General features: G+C 34.1%; 1 protein-coding gene across 2 annotated transcripts in view; it reads left to right on the top strand.

Annotated features, from left to right (window-relative positions):
* The window catches only part of LOC123561999 (filamin-A-like), a 159695-nt gene that overhangs the window by 33562 nt on the left and 102266 nt on the right, over positions 1–23867 (top strand). The window contains exon 1 of one of the 2 annotated variants that reach the window (XM_053531092.1): positions 7445–7760. The exons of the other annotated variant lie outside the window; for it this stretch is intronic. Coding sequence (XP_053387067.1) covers positions 7713–7760 — 48 coding nt within the window. The 5' untranslated portion in view covers positions 7445–7712. Of the gene's footprint in view, positions 1–7444; positions 7761–23867 lie in introns of those variants that run through there. 2 annotated transcript variants of the gene reach the window in all.

Here is a 23867-nt window from a genome sequence, read left to right as displayed (position 1 = left end):
AAAATGAGACTGAGTTAAAAAAGGAGAGGGGAAAGGGAAGCAAAAATGTGGATGTTGTGGACAGGAAAAAAATGAGGGTCGGAGGCAAAGGCAAGGTGCACCATCAACATACCAAATAAATTACATTACAACAGAAACCAGCAAAGAGCAAGTTAAAATAGACACCGCATTGAAGCGGTCTGCTATCTTTCAGAAACTTAGGCGGGGACAGGTAACGCGTTTGAGACATGTAACACATACCTTTGAAAGTCGACTAGGTTTTAAAGTTGAGAATGTGTCAGCAGCAATGTTAAAAAGTAAAGCCTGGGAACAAAAGTAAACCAATCGTATGGCAGGTCAGTGACACATGCAATATAGTATACCCATCTCGTTGCATCCAGTTTTGAAACTTATTATTAAAGCTGTACACTTTATATCTGAGCACTTATATGTTAAATAATCTGTATTTCATTCCAACAAATGTTCAATTTGAGATCCGTTGCAAAATTCAATTCCTATTCAACGCCAGATGGAAATTTTATATTAAAAGTCTACTAGTCAAATGTCTTAATTTTAAAATGCAATCGTCTCTAAAGGAGTCTCCATATCATATCGGGGTTACGGACAGAGCCTATGGAATCAACATCGGAGAACTTATTAAACTGATTTTTGTAGTTTTAAATCAAATGTCTGTTATAATGTATTGATAGATATGGTGTATTGATAAAACATCAAATATTATGTGAAATCATCTAGAAACGCACATATTTGCCTACAGATTGACCCAAGATATAAGATTTTATCAAAATAGTTTATGGATAGCTTTAGCGTTCGCTTTGCAATTGCAGTTTATTTGTTCACAATTCAAATTTCGGTCTCATCTTTAAACGATACTCCACCCTAAGTGATCTCTCTTGTAGCTTGACGATATTCCGTTTCTCACAGTCATTGTCACCATTTCCTATGTAGCACATTAGGTTATGCCTGTATGTTCCATCTGAGTAGCCTCATCAAACTTTTTGGTTTCCAATATCCGATTACACAGTTTCTTACATAGTCTCAATGAACTTGCTGATTTGCTCTTTTTTTGTTGATGTTTGCAGTTTTAAGACCATGAAGCTTTCATTTCTTCTACAGCTTAGCTCCTTTATTTAAAAAAAAACACTGTTAAACGTTTCAAGAGAAACTCCTTACTTGCCCAGCATCTCTCTTTATGACCTGTGGGATCATATAAGCGATTGACTCAATGACAGAAGGTTTTGCCGTAGAAGGTCATTTCTGGAACGTAAGTGCTATTTCTATTGCACAGTACCCAGATATTAAGAAACACAACCGTAACCGGCTCGTAAAGTTGTTATAACCAAATTCATTTAAAACTGTTACAAATAGATATGAAAGATTAAATTAATCAACAAAAACCCACGTACTATACCCTCTAACATGTTCATTTAAGATATTGTTTTGCTAAAATCAGTGCAAATGCACAAATCCCGAACTACATATACCTGTCTCTCAGAGTTCAGTCATAAGCGGAACACCTCTTGAATTTCATCAGTATCGTAGATTTGCAAGAAGTATATATCAAAATGAGCCGCGCCATGAGAAAACCAACATAGTGGGTTTGCGACCAGCATGGATCCAGACCAGCCTGCGCATCCGCGCAGTCTGGTCAGGATCCATGCTTTTCGCTAACGGTTTCTCTAATTGCTATAGGTTTTGAAAGCGAACAGCATGGATTCTGACCAGACTGCGCGGATGCGCAGGCTGGTCTGGATCCATGCTGGTCGCAAACCCACTATGTTGGTTTTCTCATGGCGCGGCTCAAATGACGATTCCTTATCTAAGGTAAAAAAGAATCCATAAACTTTTGTTTATTCATTAGAACCAAACCAACGCACTTGCCTGTGTTTGTAAGATTTCTGTTTGTTTATATAGCAACGTAGGATGAAAGTAGACCTCCCGTGTTCATCATGTGGTAACTTTCTTCTTCCAAAACAAACAGTTAAAACAAGCTTAAACTGTTTTGAGCTAGTGTGAAAAAATGAAATATACTGAGCAGTTCTGTACCAGGCAGTCTGAGTCTGAGCTATACGTTCGTAATGTAAATAGAATTAAAAATTGGTAGGAAAAGATGATTTGGTACATTAATAATTTCTTCAAATTTCGCATTCTGTTTAACGTTAATGTATTTAGTACTGCTTCTTTCATTACTTTTTAGCGCTTGTAACATTATTGTAAATGATAAACAAAGCTTAGTTTTAATGCGTTATTTTTTTCTGTTTTAAACTGATTGAAATATAGCAACCTGTTTAAACATTGTTGGCGATTTCTTTCATTTAAAAAATCTTTAAAAGCTAGGTACTTGGTAGGAAAAGATGATTTGTTCCACTGGTAATTCAAGTCTATTTAACTTTCAGAAAGTTTCTGAGATTTAACTTTATCAAAAAATGCATTGCTTAAGTACATATTTGCCGTAATCTATACTTTATAACAAAAACAACGCGTATGAAAATGAGCATTCTTGCTTTGATCACATGATCAAACAATTCTCCATCACGTGACCAAAATAAACTATAAATGACCTGTAAAAATCGTATGTGAACTTCAGCACCATCCGCGTAGATCTAATAATCGGTATTAAAACCAAGTTGCCTCTTTTGTAAATGTTTTAAATTAAAACTCAGTTCCTGCTAGAAAAGTTAATCGAAATTTTATTATTATAACAGCGCCAATGAGCTTGTTTTGATCAGAAAACATCTAACTTAGCACGGCGTGCGTTCTAGTTCGGATATCCCGCACCCGTGTATCCGTCGAGCTTTGTAGCATAGGAATGGGTTTATGGAAAGATGTTTTGTATGAAATCAACAGAAGAGATGTTATCTTACTTATTTCTCATAGAGAAAGATACGATCCTTTCATAATACGTACGTAAATGATTTTTATTTGCACGACTTAGGAAAATAATTGCAGCCGTAACGAAGGGGGCGAAAAATTCGTACCTGTTTCCCGAAAATACGAACGTATGCACTTCAATTTGATTTAATATTACATTCCAGCTGGTGTTTGTGATTGAAATATCATTAAAGGGTATAATTAACTCGAAAGAAACATTATGTTTTAACACGTTAACCTTTTAACCAGTAGATTTGCGGCGTTTTCATCCACAAATATTCACGTACTGGCGTGCGATTTCTTCTCGGATAATTATACAATAGCGGGATTTGGAAGACTGCAATGAAATCATCTGAGACAATTCAAACTAAGTTCTAAAAGTCTCAATTTCCAATATTTACATTTTTAACAATAAAATTTGCAAACAGATCCTTCGGAAGCATAGAATGCAACCAAGAAGAATAACAGCAGACTCGGTTTGATTGAGTGTGTTCATGAGAGGTAATGTAATGTGCAACATCTCTTACGCCCCCTTGCACTGGCTTAAGCGGAAGTCTACATATGTTGAATGGATTCCATGATCCCAAAGGAACAGAAAATTTACAACACTAAAGCAGGCATGCTGTCATGGTTATGAGGCATATTATATTTATCTACAGCTGAAAAATGACTGAATGTAACCCTAAGATCATGATGTGTGCTGATATTGGAGACAGTAGTAGTTGTTTTGGTTGTTTTAAAATTTAATGAAACATCTAATTTCATTGTAAATATTTTTGTTTGCTTTTAGTTTAGGAACTATTCTGTGTCTTTTATCTATGTAATTTATGTATAATATATTCCTAGCCTGCTTTTACCAAAATGGGATCTCATTTGAAAAAAAAAATCACCTGTCAATGTCACAGGGACCTGAACATGGAAACCCATTTCTGATAAGTAACTTGGGAACCACTTGACCCAGAATGTTAAACTTCATAGGATGATTGGACATGTAGAGTAGATGACGCCTGTTGATTTTTAAATCACTTGATCAAAAGTTATGGTCACAGGAACCAGAACTTTGAAAACAGTTTCCAACCAACCACTTTATAATCATTTGACCCAGATCCTTCAAACACTGTGATAGTAATTACAAAGTCAAGGACCCTTAATGTTTCTGGGGTCACTTGACTTAAGGGAAAGGTCAGAGAGGCATGAAGATGGAAAAACTCTTTCTTGATCAGTAAATTGAGAATCACTTGACCCAGAATATTGAAACGTAATAGGATGATTGGACATGCAGAGTAGATGACCCTTGTTTATTTTGGGTTCACTCGATCAGAGATCAAGGTCACAGGGGCCTGAACATGGGAAAACGGTTTACTTGAGAATCATTTGATCCAGAATTTTGCACCTTCATAGGGTGACTGGACATGTCAAGTAGAAGATCTCTATTGCAGCCAATCATTAGTGTCTCTTTGTTTTTCGCTTCTATCCTCTATTGACTTCTTGCTTATTACGTCTATGCATTGGGGGCCTAGGAATACAGGAGGGGTATATTGTAAATATTTATGTTTGATGATGGATGTCGGGCGGTCTGTAGACAAATCAGTTTCCGGATGTTAGCTGGAGAACGCTTGGCCCTAGGATCATGAGATCGGGAGATTTGTCATGACTAGCAAATGACCCCTATTGATTTTGAGCTCAGTAGGTGAAAGGCCAATATCACATAGACAATAGAACTTTTTTGCCAGAGAATCACTAAACTTAAGCTAACTGTTCATGCCCATTACCAGAAGCTGTAAACCGCAGCCCACATCAGTTCTCTCAGTGCTTTGATTTTCACTTACTTTACCATTTTTCAATGACATATATACATTCTTTTTCAAACTTGGTGGAAAGGAACATGTTGAAAATTTTCATCCAAAAACTGTGGGTAAGTAGCACTAAATACGCCCGTTCCTTAAAATAATAAAACAATGAACACATTGTCACTTATCAACTTCTTGTCAGTTTATTGTAGAATACATACCAAGGCAATTGATACATTATCAAGGTAAGCCAGTTATACTCTTCCGAGTCAGTACCTGCATCGCAATAAAAATTAACACTTGAAGAGGTAGAAGTGAATATAAAAGCATTTCCAGATTGTATTGTTTATAATTGCGAGCATTCTCCCAATTTTTGTTAATACCTACACTATGCGATAAAGGTATTAATGCAAAGCTGCGGAACAGTGTACACAGTGTACCTTGCACCGACAGAGGTTGCCAAAATTCTATATGTATATTTCGATTTCCATGTTTTCTAGTTTTTATACGCCCGAAGGGACGTATTATGTTATACCCCGGTGTCTGTCTGTCCGTCCGTTAGCAATTTCGTGTCCGCTCTGTAACTCTTGAACCCCTTGAAGGATTTCAAAGAAACTTGACACAAATGTTCACCACACTGAGACGACGTGCAGAGCGCATGTTTTGGATGTCTCCCTTCAAGGTCAAGGTCACACTTAGGGTTCAAAAGTCATATGAGTGTGTTTCGTGTCCGCTCTGTAACTCTTGAACTGCTTGAAGGATTTTAAAGAAACTTGGCATAAATGTTCACCACACTGAGAGGACGTGCAGAGCGCTTGTTTTGGACGACTAGCTTCAAGGTCAAGGTCACACTTAGGAGTGAAAATTCATATATGACTTTGCTGTGTCCGCTCTGTAACTCATGAACTGCTTGAAGGATTTCAAAGAAATTTGGCACAAATGTTTACCACACTGAGGCGACGTGCAGAGCGCATGTTTTGAATGACTCGCTTCAAGGTCAAGGTCACACTTAGGGGTCAAAGGTCATATATGATTTTGCTTTGTGTATACTGCTTTGCATTGCAGTGCTCTTGTTATTATTTGGCAGATCCCTTTTTTGTTCTCTTACAATAAATGTTTTATGAATTACTTCCCTTTTTTTGTTACTATAAATAGCTTTTTTGAAACTTTTTATTGGCAATAGAGAAAAACTGAGGCCACTTTTCTGTGGTACAACATGGATAGTACATCCAATTCTTACATGTATTCTGACATTACTTTACCTGGTAAGAATTTATTTTTGACTTAGATGTTTTTTTTGAATTTCTTCTTTTTGTTGTTCCTGTCCTTTGGGCTTCAACAGTCAAGTTCTTTAAATTTTGCTTCCATCCTCTGATGTAACCCTTCGGACGTATATTGACCCGCTTCTTGTTATTTGAGTTATGAAAATGTTATGGTCTTCATCTGTAATTTGACTATAAATGCAACGAATTAAACACATTCTGACCAAGCTGATATTCCAAACGCTGTATTTTATTACCTAAATTTACCATATATATAGAATTCAAATTTGATGCCATCATTGATATCCTTTGACGTTTTTGTTTGGGGTCCATATCACGAAAAGACTTTCCATCTATAGATCTAAGATTCAATGCAATCGTAAAAGCATTTATATATATAGAGATTTGGTTGGCATTTAAGTAATCCAGTTGGTCCATCTACACTCTTTTAAACCTCTTTCTCTCGTTATAAGTGACAATTATATAAAACAACAACAGCAACAATAACAACAACAAATGAAAAAGATCCGCCACCCCCCTCCCCCCTCTAAAAAAAACAACTTAAGTCACATCTCCACAAACTTACGTTTTCAATAAAATCTGTAAAAAGATTCCTATGGAAGCATAGGGTGCAACGAAGCAACATAAGAATCGGTTTGACTGAGTATGTTCGCGAGATGAAATGTGCAACACATCTCACGACACCTAGCATCGGCTTAAGCGGAATTCCATTACAGTAACATGAATGTATTCCATGATCCCAAAGGACCAAAAAAGATAACAACACTTAGATTATCAAAGCATTTACAAAAACTAATTCAGTTTCAATTGCTTGCAGACAAATATTTCTTGAAAATATTGTTTACTAAATTCTCTGAAATCTTGATCTTTGCACATCTTAATTTTTTTCCGCTTCGATGGCGTAATACATTTACAAACAGGTTCTTAAAAAGCATTTTGTTCTTCATATACCAAAGGTATGACGTACAAATTTGACTTTTCAGTTGAAGTTATCAAACATGTGGCAATCTGTACACTCAATTGAAATCATCTCTATGTTATTTCACTACAACGTCTGCCAGTCTCGTTAACGATAGATCTTATATTTAAAAGATAGAAGGGTTTACTTTTTTCTCATTTACTTTTTGTGCTGATTAAACTTTAGCAATACCAATGTATTGATACTATGTTATCATATATAGAACGTTCTTATATATATAATATATAGTTAATTGTTTAAATAATATTTTAAAAATTAAAATCGATATCATATCATACAAATAATTTGCTCTAACATACTTAAAAATTTAAGTTTTTCAAAGGAATTGACAGGAACTGACAAGGTGTGTTTATTTCCCTGCTAATTATACAATAAAAGGCCTATTGGCACACAATGAACTGTAATTAGGCTATAAAAGCTTTAGAAATCCTTCCAGATACAAGTCTCCATGCGGGGCATTTTTCCAGGTAAAATGTTTCATATTGAGAATATCTTCCCACCTTCTGCTAGCTCGGTAAGTTCTCAAGCCGTTATAATTACCCCTGTATAATCAAGGCTCAAATGACAACTGGCACGCGGAATATCAAAGATAGTGAAAGTTATTAGCCGTCCCAGCAGCCTTTGCGAAAGGAACGCTGACATTCTGAAGGTCGTCTGCCGTCGGGGGAACGAGAACTCCAACTAGTTTGAAAATTAACACACGGGTTGAATAAGCCCTTGGACTAGGGACCATATATTTTTCTTGAAAAATAAACACTTTAATTGTTGGATTTTACCGGAAAAGAGAAAATGGCACACAAGTTCATGAGAGGAGCAGGCACAGAAGCCGATCAAAAGGTATTTATTACAAAACTTAAATAGTTAAATTTATAGTTGCTTACTAGGCATAATTTAACAAGACGAATTTCAATAGAGAATTCCTTTAAAAATGTATATATGCAATTTTGACTGATACACGTATATGAATGTCTTTTATAAAGTTCGTTTAACAATACAATTAATAACTGTCAAAAATTTATCCTATAGCGTACCTTTACGTTTATTCTATTTGAAATTTAATATGTTTAACTTTCACTGCAAAGTTTTGTATCGACAAACCAGACCTTTATCAACTCGAATATATGTATTTAATATCAACGAACAAATTTTGGCAAAATAGTGAGAATGTAATTTTTCTAAACTATTTATTTCATGGCCTATTATAAATCAGTTTATTTTGGGAACGTAATCTTTCAAGTTTCTATGTAATATTGTTTGACGTGTACTAAGTGCATTTCCTACGTCAATACTATCTTTTAGAAATATTATAATCACAAATACAGTATATGTTAAAGTTGTTTAGTGTATGTTTGTATTGTGAAATATGTAATTATGGCTTATACATTTGATGGCAATAATTGGCCCCGTAGTGTCACAACACTTAAGTAGTCACCGCTATCATAAGAAATAGTAAACAGTCGTTAACCGAGTTGGGTTTGAATCCACGACCTCATTTTTAAGCTGTACCTCAACTTCTCGACAATAGCTTTACATTTACATTGGCAGATAAACATGTTCGTCTAACTTACAAAACAAGTCTTTATAAGTAACAATCATTTAGTGATAAAAATATTACCTTAATACAGGACTTACTGTACATGAGGCTAACGTGCATGATTTAAGTGGCATTTAAGGATTACTGAACTGAGTCTTACTATTCAGAAGGCAGACATTCATGATTTAAGTGGTGCTAAAGGATTTCTGAACGGTGTCTTACTGTACGTAAGTCAAACGTTCATGATTTTAGTGGCATTAAAGGATTACTGAATTGTGTCTTGTTATTCATAAGACAGACGTTCATAATTTAAGTGGCATTAAAGGATTACTGAACGGTGTCTTACTGAACGTAGGTCAAACGTTCATGATTTAAGTGGCATTAAAGGATTACTGAACGGTGTCTTACTGTATGTAAGTCAAATGTTCATGATTTTAGTGGCATTAAAGGATTTCTGAACGGTGTCTTACTGTACGTAGGTCAAACGTTCATGATTTAAGTGGCATTAAAGGATTACTGAACGGTGTCTTACTGTACGTAGGTCAAACGTTCATGATTTAAGTGGCATTAAAGGATTACTGAACGGTGTCTTACTGTACGTAAGACAAACGTTCATGATTTAAGTGGCATTAAAGGATTACTGAACGGTGTCTTACTGTACGCAAGACAAACGTTCATGATTTAAGTGGCATTAAAGGATTACTGAACTGTGTCTTACTATTCGTAAGGCAAACGTTCTTGATTTAAGTGCCATTCAATTAATACTAAACTGTGTCTTACTGTACATAAGGCAAACGGTCATGATTGCAGCGGCATTTAAGGATTACTGGACGGTGTCTTACTATACATAAGGCAAACATTGATGATTTAAGTGGTGCTGAAGAATTACTGAACGGTGTCTTACTGTATATAAGTCTAATGCTCATGATTTAGTGGCATTAGAATTTAACTGAACGGTGTCTTAAAGTACATAAGAGAAACGTTCATGATTTTAGTGGCATCATAGGAGTAATGAACGGTGCCTTACTGTATATTAAGCAAACGTTCATGATTTAAGTGGCATTACAGGACTACTTAACGGTACCTAACTGTACATAAGTCAGACGTTCATGATTTTTGTGGTATTAAAGAATTACTGAGATGCGTCTTTTCGATGTCTTTAAGTTCACCGGCTATTATATCATTGACTAGGTTATGCTTATTGTTATTATGTTGGCTACGACTAGCGGAAAACAATTGACGTGATAATATCATTGTAATTGCCGTGGTTTACCATCATTATTTAATAATTCTTATCATATCGTTCTTGTGATTTTGTTAGGTCGTCAAGCAAAGAACACGATGCCGGTATAATGGTTATTGCCAACATTTCTATTTATTTCATTTTGCCGTAATACTGGTTATGTTGTGAAAGAATACCGTCGTTCGATAAATACCGACATGTGACTGTCATGTGATAGCTATTCTCTTCTTGTGGCCTTGCAAACAGTGTCGACATGTGATTACCATTCTGACAAGTATAAAAACTTAAAGTTAATACTGTTGACATGAAGAAAGCTGCGAAAATATGTGCCATAAAGACGACATGTGAAAGAATCGATTATGCCGTACTGACATTATGACGTTTAGCCGTCATTTGCACCTGTATTGTACAGTTGAACCTGCCTTAGCGGTCACCTGTATTATGCAGCCACTTACTTTAAGCCGCTAGTCAGCTAACTGTCATAATTTACATTTTATTTTAATTTCAACTTTTTTAAGTTGCCACCTGCCTTAAACTGTAGACAGGCAATTCTTTCAACTTGTACCGTCATACTGATTGCTTTTATCCTAAACAACTCGGAATGTCGATGTTTTCCATGTTGCTTGTAGTTAAAGATATCATGATCCTTACACCGATTTGTAATACATGCAGGTATGAAATTTTAATGTGGATATGTCAGCAATGACTTCAGGTGAATTTGAAGAAGGACCGTAAATTTTAAACAGCTTTGCACTTATCGAGTGTCCACGGCCACGAAATGATACCAGAGACTTTTGGTACTTTATCAGAATGAAAAGTAGTCATAAGGAATTCTAAATATTAATACACATGACTTTCGGGAGAATAAAACGTGTATAAACTACAAGTTTATTTTGACAATTTTATTTATAAACAATATAAAGTTTATATAAATGGTGAGTGACTGAATTTCGGTTAAAGAGAAAGTTGCTCAGGTAAAGCCGTTAGATGGCAGTAATGCGCAGTTAAATTCAAATTTCAATGATATGCTCCTTTTGTTCTTGTTACATAAATTCAAAGAAACAACGACACATTACACTACCATTATGTACAGGTAATAGTGAGTCCTTATGTAATTGACTCAATGCTCTTAAAAGAATATTTCCGGCCATCAGTTAATAATGCGATTTATTGAATAAAAGTTTGCCATATATATTATTATTGTCAAAGAGGTAGCTAAACTTATTATCAAATTTGATTAGGGTCAATTGGGTGCTGACTCTCTATCAGTATCTCTGTCTTTATGATTATCAAAACGAATTGATTTCTTTTTGGTAAATAAATCAAATTATGTAGCATCAAACGTAATACCTTTTCCCTCTGTTAAAATTGCTGCATTGATTGCTTGGCGAGTGTATTTACCCTTTCATCTTTGCAAAAAATTGTTACGTGATTTATGCGTTTCGCTGTCTAAAGAAGCAAAGGTTTTTATGTGATGTTATGACGATAGAAATTCTTATCTTCTAGACAGTTTCAATACAAACATAAAATGAGCCGTGCTATGGGAAAACCAACATAGTGGTTTTGCGACCAGCATGGATCCAGACCAGCCTGCGCATCCGCGCAGTCTGGTCAGGAACCATGCTGTTCACTATTAGTTTCTCTAATTCCATTAGGCTTTGAAAGCGAACAGCATGGATCCTGAACAGACTGCGCGGATGCGCATGCTGGTCTGGATCCATGCTGGTCGCAAAGCCACTATGTTGGTTTTCTCATGGCACGGCTCAAATTAACTTCATTTATTCAAGGTAATACAAGTTAATACATTCCTTACATTTACATATGGCAGAGAATCATACCTGCAGACAGTAATCATAGACAGTTCACTTTATATGAGCTTTCAGAAAAAGTACCCAGTCTTCAATATAAAATATCATTATATACCTTGCTATGAATAGTAACATAACTGCATAGGACAAAACCCTGTAGTCCAGGCAAAATAACCGGAAGAGGGCACTATAACTGGAAACGGGCATTATAACCGATTAATGGCCCAGGATGGATGAGTGACGTCATTTTTGATGTCAATTTACCCTTTGTCGACGCGATTAAAACCATTAACATCAAGATTAATATGATTTACTGATTCATGTAATCGAGAAATCGTTATTGTGTTTAGGTATATAATGAACAACTGATTGTGCAGCAATGCCGTTCCTTACGTAGTTATAAGCACTACTGAACTTAAGTTGGCACTATGGGTACATTCTTCTGCAATATAGACTTAGTGATGTTTATAACCACTTCAGGCCCGCCGTGGCCGTTTAGTAAGTGTATATTATGATATTGTAATGAATTAAACGCCCTATGCTTTTGTAACATTTGGATCAGTTTGTTATTGTTCTTGCTTTCGGTAATGTGGATGCGCTGACGTTTGTTTATACAACGCTTCCATGGTTATATATATTGTATTTTTATCTGTTTTAAATCAGATGGACATAAAAATCAACTTATTATTTGATTCGAGATCTTTTTGAAAAAGACAAAATAGCTTTGTACTTTGTTTTTTTTTTAATCCATTAGAATCTACAAACTCCAGCATGCAGTAATAATGTAATTAACATCACACATGGACGTTTACCAGTAATTCTCGGTATGTTCAACCCGTCTGAGTTCCGTGAGTGTAAATGCCACGTTTCATACTGTTTTCTAATTTACAGATAACGTATGCCTGCCTGCCCGCCTGATATGTTATTAATAGATATTTTGTATGTTTTAATAAACGATGTTTTCCTGAGAGATTATTGAGTAGATGTTTCTGTTATACTTCTATCCGGTTACCAATGTATGCTAATAATTACATATACATCGGACATTTTCACCTCGTGTATTTTTTAGCTGTTTGCAACGTTTAAATTTGCAGATATAGGGGCCTATATTGCCTAATGATACATTTCTCTGACTTCAAATTTATTTATTACTGCTTTTAATTACAATAGTTCGGAACCAATTAATTTATTGTTCCAGTCTGGGTAAACTGGATGTTGACACGTTCGGTATTCCTTTCTTTTTGTATTTAATGTTAATTGATTGAAGTTTGGCATTTTAGTCATCACATAACGTACTTTTAAACGAAATACGATGATCCCTCTTCTGCTGATTTCTCTGTAGGACGGGTGTTTTTTTACAATTCTTTATTGCATAAAATAATTATTATTAGATTTATGCGTTACACTGTCTAGACTAAAGAAACAACGTTCCATGTAATGTAACGACGATGAAAAATTTTCAAAATAAGTACAAAAGGAGCTTCATTTTTGCTTTCAGATACGTTCATTACAATGTTCGGCCAAAGGGAAATTCCCTTCATATATACATTTCAAGAATAGACTCAGCTATCTCTATATTAAAAGATTCTTTGTGTAAAAACACTCAGTATTCTTGTAATGTTTTGTTTTATATTTAAACTAAGGAACTTAAAATGTTCTTCTAATAAAAACTTTAGATCAATATGGATTGATCTTGACTTGTCAAAAGAGGGATATGCTGGATGCGCGGTAAAGAATGGGCTTTTGTCGGTGGCTTACTTCGTGTTTCTCTTCCAAGTAAGAGGGACAAAAAAATCGTCATTACATTTAATCTAAAGACTTTTCAAAGGAACCGTGTTCAATATACTATTAACTGTTCTTGAAAATGTTATAAAGTCACAGATGGACGTTTACCAGTAACTCTCGACGTAGTAAACACCGAATGTAAATAACATACGTTTTGTGTTCTCCTCTGAGATTTATAAAAAAAATGTTTCTGTAATATCTCTTTCAGGTTGCCAATTTATGATAAATAGACATATATTAAACACTTATACCTCATGTATTTTGTAAGCTAGTTGCAACGTTTTAATTGATAGACATAAGAGCCTTTGTTACCAATTGATTTATTCCTCTGACATTAATTTATTTATTACTACTCTTCATTCAGATTCAACACATGGTTGGGGACGTAGTAGTCCTCATGTCCATGTACCGTTTGTTTTGAAATAATTTACTTGGGTCCATGGAGTGTTATTATTGGAAACAAAAACGTCAACACTTTTTCATTATAGAACGAGACAAATCGAAAAAGGTATTTAGGTAACAGTAAGACAAATACCGCCATTGTCTCTAAGCGACAGGTGTACCATCTCAAGCTACTCCTTTCTTGAGCTGTTTATTGGTATTGTTCGGAAATTCACTTATAAGTACATTTACGTTGGTCTGTGCTGTGTCTAGCACGACTTCATCATTGATTTACAGCGGACTGTTTCTTAAAACAAGTTTTGGCAGTGGTTCGAGATCTTATCCTCCCAAAGTTTTGGCTGTTTCATGTGAGAAACACCCTTTATGCTCTCAAGCACAAATTAAACGGAAACTATCTTACATTAATTGAATATTCATCCTACTAGTAGTTTTTCTTCTCCCCATAACACCCCAGTTCTTTACCCTATCCTTTTTTAACTTTCATATAATTAAGATATACTTGTTAATGCATATTTGAAGCAGCCCGTTTGCTATACTTTTCACTACATTTTCTATTTATTGCTGGCCTCCTTTGCGATATGTGAATGTGTTGGCTGTGCTCTGTGCTTCTAGGGAATCTACCAATTCTTTTGTCTAAGTGTCATAAATAACCATACTATTAAGCTCAAGTAAGTAGCCGACGTGTTGAATTTTCGAAAACTTCTAACAGTAACGTGTACATTGTTTATTTACCGTATCTGATATGTTACCAGATAAACATCACTTTGATGCACTGCAATACCTGTATCCCACAATCTTTATCTACATTCTTTGTAGTTTAGTTTTGTTTACCTTGAAACACTATATGCTAACATTGCCAAGAAGCTGTTGCTTACTTAAAAATAAATCAATTCTGTTTTTCCACTTTATGACAGCCTCAAATACAGTCATGTTTCAAGGCGGTTTATAAAGAATGCAGGGTTAGACCCACGACGTGATATCACAAAATTGTTAACCTAAATGATTTTGAAATAAACAGACGTCACTTTTTTATAACGTCAGATGAATAATTTACGCAAACATATTGCCATTATAGTAAAGTCCATATCAGAAAAAGAAAGAAGATAGTCTGAATTTCATACAGGAAAAGCTAAAAACCCCAAAACCATTGACATTTCTTGTCTCAGGTTATTCAAAGACCCGAACAGATTACAGTCAATACATTGTTTATACATATTGTTAATACATATTGACTTATTATTATATAGGAGATGTCGCCATATGACCTATCATGTGTAGGTGCGACGTTAAATCCAACCAAACAAAAAAAAAAAAAAAAGAAAGACAAAAAAATATATATATACAAATGTATATATATATATACGACGTGAAATATTTTTCTGGAATACGCAGTTTCTCATGGTTTATTTGACTTTAAACATTTATGTAATTTGTAAGATTTCACACACACACACACACACACACACACACACACACACACAATTTAATAAATCAAAAGTATTTATTTTAAAGATTAAACACGCTTTCGAAAATGACCATTGGAAAATCCACTCGGTATCGGTTGATTCACAACATACAGCTTGAACACGAATTGTTCACGCGTAGAAGTAGTATTTTACATCTATAGTTGGATATCAAACTCAGTTTATCATGATCTGGTCAATAGAGAACTTATCTCATACTAAAGAATACAACAAAATTGTGGGTTTGAAACGTACATGTTTTGTGTTTTTCTCAAAACATTTTTCCTATACATTTTACTTTTTCATATTGATATAATGTGACAAATGTTTGCTATGATTTAGTTTGTCATAAACACATTTTTTGAATATTTTCTTTTACGGACTAATAAACATCATTTGTATTTAGATGCATTATATATGCCGCTGCCTTTTCTTTATAATAACTTCATAGTTAATAGACTATAACGTAATATAGAAAATATTTGAAACAGAAATAACGCTTTTAGAATGAGGAGAAAATAATCAGAAAAATCATGTATATCAGAGCAGAGAGTTTGTAGGGTAAAATGGGGTAACTGGGACACTTAAAGAAACACTGTTGAGTAATATTTTAGAAAGACAAAATATATACTTGATTTATTGATATTTCAGTATGCGCAACCTATATAATATATGACGAATATAAACTTTTACAAATACCTGATAACCTGTGATTAACTATAAATTAATTAAACATTGGTTAAGTGTCCCAAGTTACCCCACCCAGTTGGGGTAACTTGGGACATTTTAGTTTTATTAGAATTTATGTATATTACAGTCGCATTTATGACAAATGAAACCATTCATGTCCACAGATCAAAAACGAATTCTAAACTGAAAATATAGCTCCGTATTAATTACAATTTATGACTGTTTTGTAAAACACGGATGCATAAAGAAATCAATATGTCCAAGTTTTGCCTAAATTATGTCATTATTTGTTTCAATATATGCTTATTATATAAATCGTTTAAAATAGAAAAATGTTATAAGTGTAAATAACTATGTATGAATTAAACATAAACTTGACATAATCCATTATGTACTTATAAATGTGATTTTTACACTTGAAACTGATTAAAATTTTAAACAGTCTTAAAACATAGATTTTATCAAATATTAACGGGACATTTAAAATGTGTGTCTTTTTTGACAAAGAAATAAGGACATTAACTAGCTTTTTGCATACAGGAAAACTCGGGGAGGAGGGGATGAAATGTGAGTAGAATGAAGGCAGGGTTAAGGTGATCTAGACGGACACATGGGCATACGCTCTCGGAAACTATTAGCAATTGTACCTAAAATGTGTTGTCTGGCCAATATTTGGTGTTTGCTTTAGCCTGAATATTTGACACAACGTCATCTTTTAAAGGAGTAATTAACTAAAAGAACTACTATGTTGGCTTGACTGTCAGTTGGTTCCTGCGCTTCACCTAGTATAAATACTACTTATTAATATAAGATTTGCCGACAGTTTCTTTAAACATGAAAGAAATATCAGTATTAGCCTATTAGACTATCAAAAATTCTAAACTCACCAGATTTTACGCGGAATGAGTGGGAGGGGTTCACGGAACGATCTCCCTTTAAATAAACGTATGTGACAAAACAGTGACTTAGATCATGTAAACTTGGTATCGGGTAGAAAATTCAGTACTAATAAACTTTGATAATGTGGCAGTTGAGTCCAATAAGTCCGGGGATGTTCAAGGATAATCCGCCATATATCTATTGCAAAGCAATTATTGGATTTACCTGTATTGGACAATAAACAGTATCGATTGTATTCAGGTCAACTGCCACATTATCAAAGTTTATTAGTAGTTGCACCAGAGTTAAGCTAATATATATTATGACCACGCCTGTGAACTAGTGGTATATTTACAAAATATCAGAGTTTCGTCATTACTAGACTTTCTTTCCTATTTTCATTTCATTTGTGGAAAAAGATTAAAAGTTGACAATTTATGGTGGTTATGTCCAGTTATGTACAACATTTTATGTACTGTCCATTGGAGCATATCCCCATTTTCTTCCAGCATCCAGTTCGTTCAAAAATAAAAACATGGAGAACTTTGTTCTTAACGACGGTGTCCCACTTGCCCGAATACATTAGGGTAAGTGGGACACTTTCGGAAAGGAACGTTCAAAAATAAAGTATGTTGTAATTTCTCAAAAACAAATCCCATTGTATGAAATAGTAATGTGATACCTACATTTTTGCCACTCTTCCCATAACTGAAGGTATCAACACATACCAATATAAATATTTTGGACATGCCATATTTCACAAACAAGCACCTGTTTTATAACGTTGTTGTCTGACGTCAACGCAACGGTTCATGACAGGCCACTTTATTATTCAAAATGAAAGTCAATAAAACAAAATCATTATACATTTTTATAGAATTTTAAAAAAAATAATGTCATGTCCTTGATTTGCAATGATACACAATACGCTTCAATAATTCAAACAAGTTAAATGCGATATTACATGTATACGAGAACCAGCTTCTTGCGTCAAATTGACGTCACATTTATGATCAAGCCGTTACGGTACCGAAATTAAATATCTTTAGATCTTATTGATATACCGACCATATATAAGCAAGTATATCTAGAAAGTCAGACGACTATTTCCACTGTGCGTTTCACTAGACAGGAACATAACGAAAATATTTTAATGCACCATCTGAAAAAAGTAGGCATAATTATTTACAGCGTGTAATTTTATGTTTTCTTATTTTTATTTAATTAGTAATATTTCAACATATGTCTAAGGAAATCGATTCTTAAAATATTTTCCAATCCACCGGCAGAAAAGTTTTGTCATAATAGGCTTTAACACTGAATGTTCTTTTTCAACATATAATCTTATTTAGGGAACGTAACCAATATTTACCCCAATTTACTGAAAAGTGTAAAGTGTCCCAGTTTCCCCATTGTCCCAGTTACCCCATTTTACCCTACGAACGCAACATTTCATAATATCTAAAAAAGTGAAGTCAGTCAATTTATCAGTTATACGTAAGAGTCACTTAACACTTTATTTGTTGTTTTGAAAAAGCATAATGTTCAACCACTGTAAAAGGGGTGTATGCAAAGTTATCGATATGCGTCTATACAATATATTAATTTACAATGGATAATATGCTAATGATATCAGTAACTGCCATTTTAGCTCAATAGTTTAAACTACAGACTGCGAATCGAGGGCTGGAGAGTTAGATGCCAGGGTGCAGCCTATATGATAATTTCATAACAAAATTTGTATATCAAATGTGGATTCGTGTTAAAAAAGCGGTTACTGTAATTTAACAAAATCAGATAAGTGGTTGAATTTTCAACGAAATGTAAACTTTATGTCCTTTTTGAATTGATACGATGACAAATGTTAGACTCCATCAAGTTTTCTCCTAATTACTACACATAACGGAGAGAGCTGGTTTGACTTGTAACTTTCCCATTTGTGTCCGAGAAAATTAAGCTTCTGACGCTCTGAATTCATATAAGTTATTCTTTATATTAAAATCTTGTTATTTTTAAACAGTTGGATATTTAGTCATTTGTGTTAGATATTACCCCAATTGGGAATAATTGTATTTACACATTCTGATGTAACAGGATGTATTCAAGGTAGGTGTGAGGTTGTTACCTCCAATGACCTTTACAAAGTTTACTGTAGACAATTCCAAGGATATGTTTCCACTTTCAACTTGCTATATGTGCCTAACACGACATAAATGAAACTGTTACAGGCTCAATCAAACCAAGCTTGCAATATTTTCATTTATATGGGTTTTTGTTTGGTTTTGCACTTGTTATCCCTCGACGAAAGTCGGAGGGATATAGTTTTTTGCGTTGTCCGTCCGTCCGTCCGTCCTTCCGTCCGTCTTTCCGTCCGTCCGTCCAGAGCCATATCTAGGAAATGGTTAGGAATATTTATTTAAAACTTCATATACATGTTCACCACTATGAGTTCTTGCAAGTTTCAATTAGATTGCCCAAGTAACACCAGAGTTATGGCCCTTAGAAATTTCTAGTGTTAACTATATAGGGTACTATAAATATGGAAATTTCTGCATCATAACTTTTGATATATTTGGCCTAGAACTATGAAACTTAAACAGAATTAGATCACCATAATGTGGTTGTGTACACACAATTTCGTTCGGATTTGTTTGTAAATTTAGAGTTATTGCCCTTTAATTGTATAAAAATCCACATATTTGTACATAACAAACTTACCATTTGGTAGAATTTCATTAAATTTCTTTCATTCTTTTCCATGAACATTTATTGTAAACATGTGAAGTTGTGTACCCACACCTGGTCACCCCTTACCTTGATCACATCCCTCCCCCTCCCGATCCCCCATAAATATATATTTCCATTCCTTTTTTTATATGTTCAAACCTTCAACATGTTAAGTTGTGACTGCACAAACCTTACCCTCAGCCATGTTCAAGATATCTTACATGTGTTCTCTTAAGGACATCTGTTCTTTTAAGTTCAAATGTACATGTTAAACAGCAACACCTGGTGCCAAACCACTCAAAGACAATATTTCGTTCCAGTTAAACTTCAAGCTCACATTTCAATTAACTGCATTTAATTTTAAAAGCTAAGCTTATTACAGTAAGCATATCCCATTCAAAATAAATTCTTTAGTCAGGATCAAAGTATCATACATTTATTATGTACTCCTTAATTTATTGGTGGGTGCTAGGGTATTTATATATATATACAGTCAAACCCGGCTGCAGAACCTCCCTTGGGGACTGAAAATGCGGATATTTGTGAAAACATATATTTTTTCAAGACAGGTGACGTGTGACCATAGTAAGCAGGTTATATTTTTTGGTGGCTGTCTACAGTACAGGTCTGAATGCAAAAGAGAGTTCATCGGTTCTAAGACAAAGATGAATGTACCAAGTAATATAGCAAAAACAAAACAAAATTATGTGGGATAAGGCCGTGACTTTATTGTAAATTTTCAAATGAAGATTATGGCATATTGTAAATATATAGCATGGTATATATGAAAATGATGAGAAAATATGAAAGACGAAGCTCAAGATAAATGCCTGTGTGCAAAAAACTATGAAAATAAGCGCAGAACATACCAGACCTAATAGGAAATTGTAGGTGATAATACTTCGCACTATTGAGAAACGAGGCAAAGATGCTGTCACCGATCTCTATCATATAAGATGATAACTAGATTTCAACGAATGTAATGCATTTTAGATTTTAATACTTATAAGATTTACAATATGCCATACCGAAATGCACAATACGTGTATTGAGAGCCATTCAACGTTTTATGAAAATAAAATTCGGCAAAACGAGGTATGCAGTGAATACACGTTTACTCAAAAGGTACAGCAGCTCATTGACAAACAGTTAAAGTCTAGAGCTAGAAAATACCTTTTGCTATGTAACTTAATTTTTAAGATGTATCAAAATCTATGAAACTCGCTGCATATTTTACATATTGTATATCTTTAAACGTTACAATGTCATTCAGGTACATGTACATATGTACATATTATCCAATAGTTCGATTACTGTAAGCCAGGGTCATCATGAAATCTTTTGCTGAGGTTTCAGTCAAAATGTATTATCTATTTATTTTGAACGAACATCAGACGAACGGACGGACGGACGGATAGAAAACCAATAGCCTTAAAATTTTCAATCTGAAGAGTCTTACTGCCACTGACTTGTTACGTCATAAACAGAATATACTTGAACAGTTTCCTGTGACGTCTTCTTAGCATTCGTATTATCGAAATTATTATTCATATCATTATTGTTATTATAATTATTATTATTATTAACATTATTCTCATAATTGATTCAATTCTGTATTACATATATTTTCGATATTTCTTGATTATTTCGTTTTCCATATTAATGCATTTTTATAACTTATCCTTTTACATGCAGGCAGTTAAGTAATGCATGCAATGGACCTAGATAAATCGGATCTAATAAAATTAACCAGGTACAGCAGTTACCTTTCAAGACAAGGTGCCCAAATAGCTGCCGACCCCAACCATGCCACGCTGCTCCTATAGCTAAACTGTTTAAAGTCATTAGGAGAATAGCTGGTTGACGACATTAGTTTTGTGCAGCCCCTTATACCAGAGATTGACCGTGTTAATGCTGGTGTTACAGTTGCTGACGTAATGGATTATCCGCATCAAAGCGTACAGGCTAGAACTGCGTCTAAAATTAATGTGTATGCATTTCATTAGCGTGTAACATTGATAACCGAAATCCATATTTTAGTTATTAAGAAATACATTTATAGCTGAATATTTTTCAAAATATAACAATAATCTGAATTAATTTATATAAGTCTTTGTATATGATAATCTTTTGCAGAACGGAACCATGCAAAGTATTAGCAGATTCGGTTCGATTAACTTGGTTCATGGGAAATCAGTCGTCGCACTCCCAAGTAGTGTGGTTTATTCCATTTCGCTCAGAATGTTTGTGTTTTTATTTCTATAGCACCGTTCTCCATAAGTTTCGTTGTTTTGCTGGATTTTATTCTTATGTAAAATACACCAGACTTAAGTATGAAAAGCACATCTTACCTTACTTCGAACATGTCCGCATTATATGGTTTTACAGTTCTGAAAGAGCTTTGTAATTTCATTACAATGAATTAATAATATATCTATAAATCCGTGAATTATTTGCTTTAAACATGACGCTTTCGTGCTTTAAGAAATATTTCAACGACTTAGAATTGTGACAGTATGTTATTAATTTTCATAAGCATCACTTATCATTTACTGTTACACATTACAGCAGTTGAGATCAAGGTTGCACTGCTGATGTATAAAATGAAAATATATCTTACATTTCTGTCGAAATCTAACAAACAGCAGCTAACCAATATGTTACATTATGAAAACATCCAATATACACTATTCTTTCTTGTCAGATGTTAATGTTTCATGCCATGGTACGAACCCAACTGGAACGCTCTCTTGCTAGTATAGCTAATCAAGTTAATATAGCCAATATCGTTCCTGGACACGAAAAGCGGAAGCTTACATTACCTTATTACATACCAATTTTCCTATGTGCAGTCTCTACGAACACTTCAACCATCTGACCGCCATTGTATAACTGAAATACTGTTGAAAACGGCATGGAACCAATTAATTCAATGTCGCTCCTTTCTCATAGGATCTGTTAAGCTGTAACTAGAATATGCAGCATGCTTGTTATCATTTGAAGCAAGATATTTAAAGTATAATTTTGACACTTGGTAAGAAACAACCACATGTATATTTCTATTTGATTTAATGACATAATAGTTTGTATTTTTTTGAAATTACATTAGGCTACAAAGCAAAATTCTTTGATTCATCCCAACGATACTAAATCATGTTACAAAATATTTCCGCAACAATGTACGTTAGAAATGCATAAACCTCAATACACCTCGGGTGAAACCAGTACTTGCATATTGTACATATGATTTATGTCCATAAATAATAATGACCGAGAATAATGTACAGGAACTAACGTAATGCATTTTTGCGCATGTACATGCAAACAAAAAACGCTCATGTTTTACCTGTGAGTGTTTGTCAGCTCACTATGCCTGTTTATTTTATTCATTTTTATAACTAAAATTCACTTCAGACTGATTCAGTCAGTGATTGAATAAAACCAAATAACCAATATCTTGCTGATTGTACGATACGTGTCTACATTACTTTCCAGAGGACATATTGAAATGCTGTATAAACAGAAAGTTCATCAATCAAAATTATAAGCGCAGACATCTAAAGAAAGTATATAATGTATACTCATCTGAATTGTGAATTCTCAAAACAGTAGCACTGCAGTTTTCTGCCGTATTCTTCTGTAATTTTTTGTAAACGATCTGTTCTCTACGGATTTCCGATAAAGAATGTACTTGTCACTGCACTAAATTTGCCCATGAAAATCTCGTAGGATTAAAACTTATCAGACTAGTATTTGCACTGATAAGACTATAAATACAAATACAGGTGCGGATTAGCAGTGAGGCGTTATGTTAGGCAAGACGATATCCACCAAAATTAAAACAATTTATTTCATAAGAGAACATAAATTTACTTAATTAAGCATTTGTTTTCTGTTAAATTGATTTTGACTAATGAAATTCTTTGCTTCTTATTAACATCCTTAACTTTTTTGCCGGATATATATTTTTTACCATTCCTCACCACAAACTCTTTCGGCGGGGGATACCAATTCATCGAATTTGCTTGTTCTATTTCAAATGTTATACCCGTTGTCCTCTTTTACGTTAGCAATGTTACTAACCATCCATTCCATTTGGAAGGATATCTCATAGCTTCCCATCACAGCGTCTATTTATCTATTATCTGATTTGCAGTGTATGGCGCTGTGCTCAGTTCTTCTAGGGCTCTTTATAAATAATTTTCTCTTATTTTGATTCGTTTCTAATATAATCCTATCTGTCATCCTTGGACAAGATATATCCGTTTGATGTACGCTTATTACAAAAGATCCTGATTATATTCAAAGTTTATAACATGAATAATTGTAAAAAAGAGCGTTCATTTATTCTAAAATGCTCTTTTATCCACAATCGATTTATTGCAGGTGCATTAAAGCAGGAATAAAACAGTA

Source organism: Mercenaria mercenaria, chromosome 2 (assembly GCF_021730395.1).
Source record: "Mercenaria mercenaria strain notata chromosome 2, MADL_Memer_1, whole genome shotgun sequence".
NCBI classification, from domain to species: domain Eukaryota; kingdom Metazoa; phylum Mollusca; class Bivalvia; order Venerida; family Veneridae; genus Mercenaria; species Mercenaria mercenaria.
The sequence above is the reverse complement of the archived record's forward strand: the minus strand, read 5'-3'. Positions and strand labels throughout refer to the sequence as shown.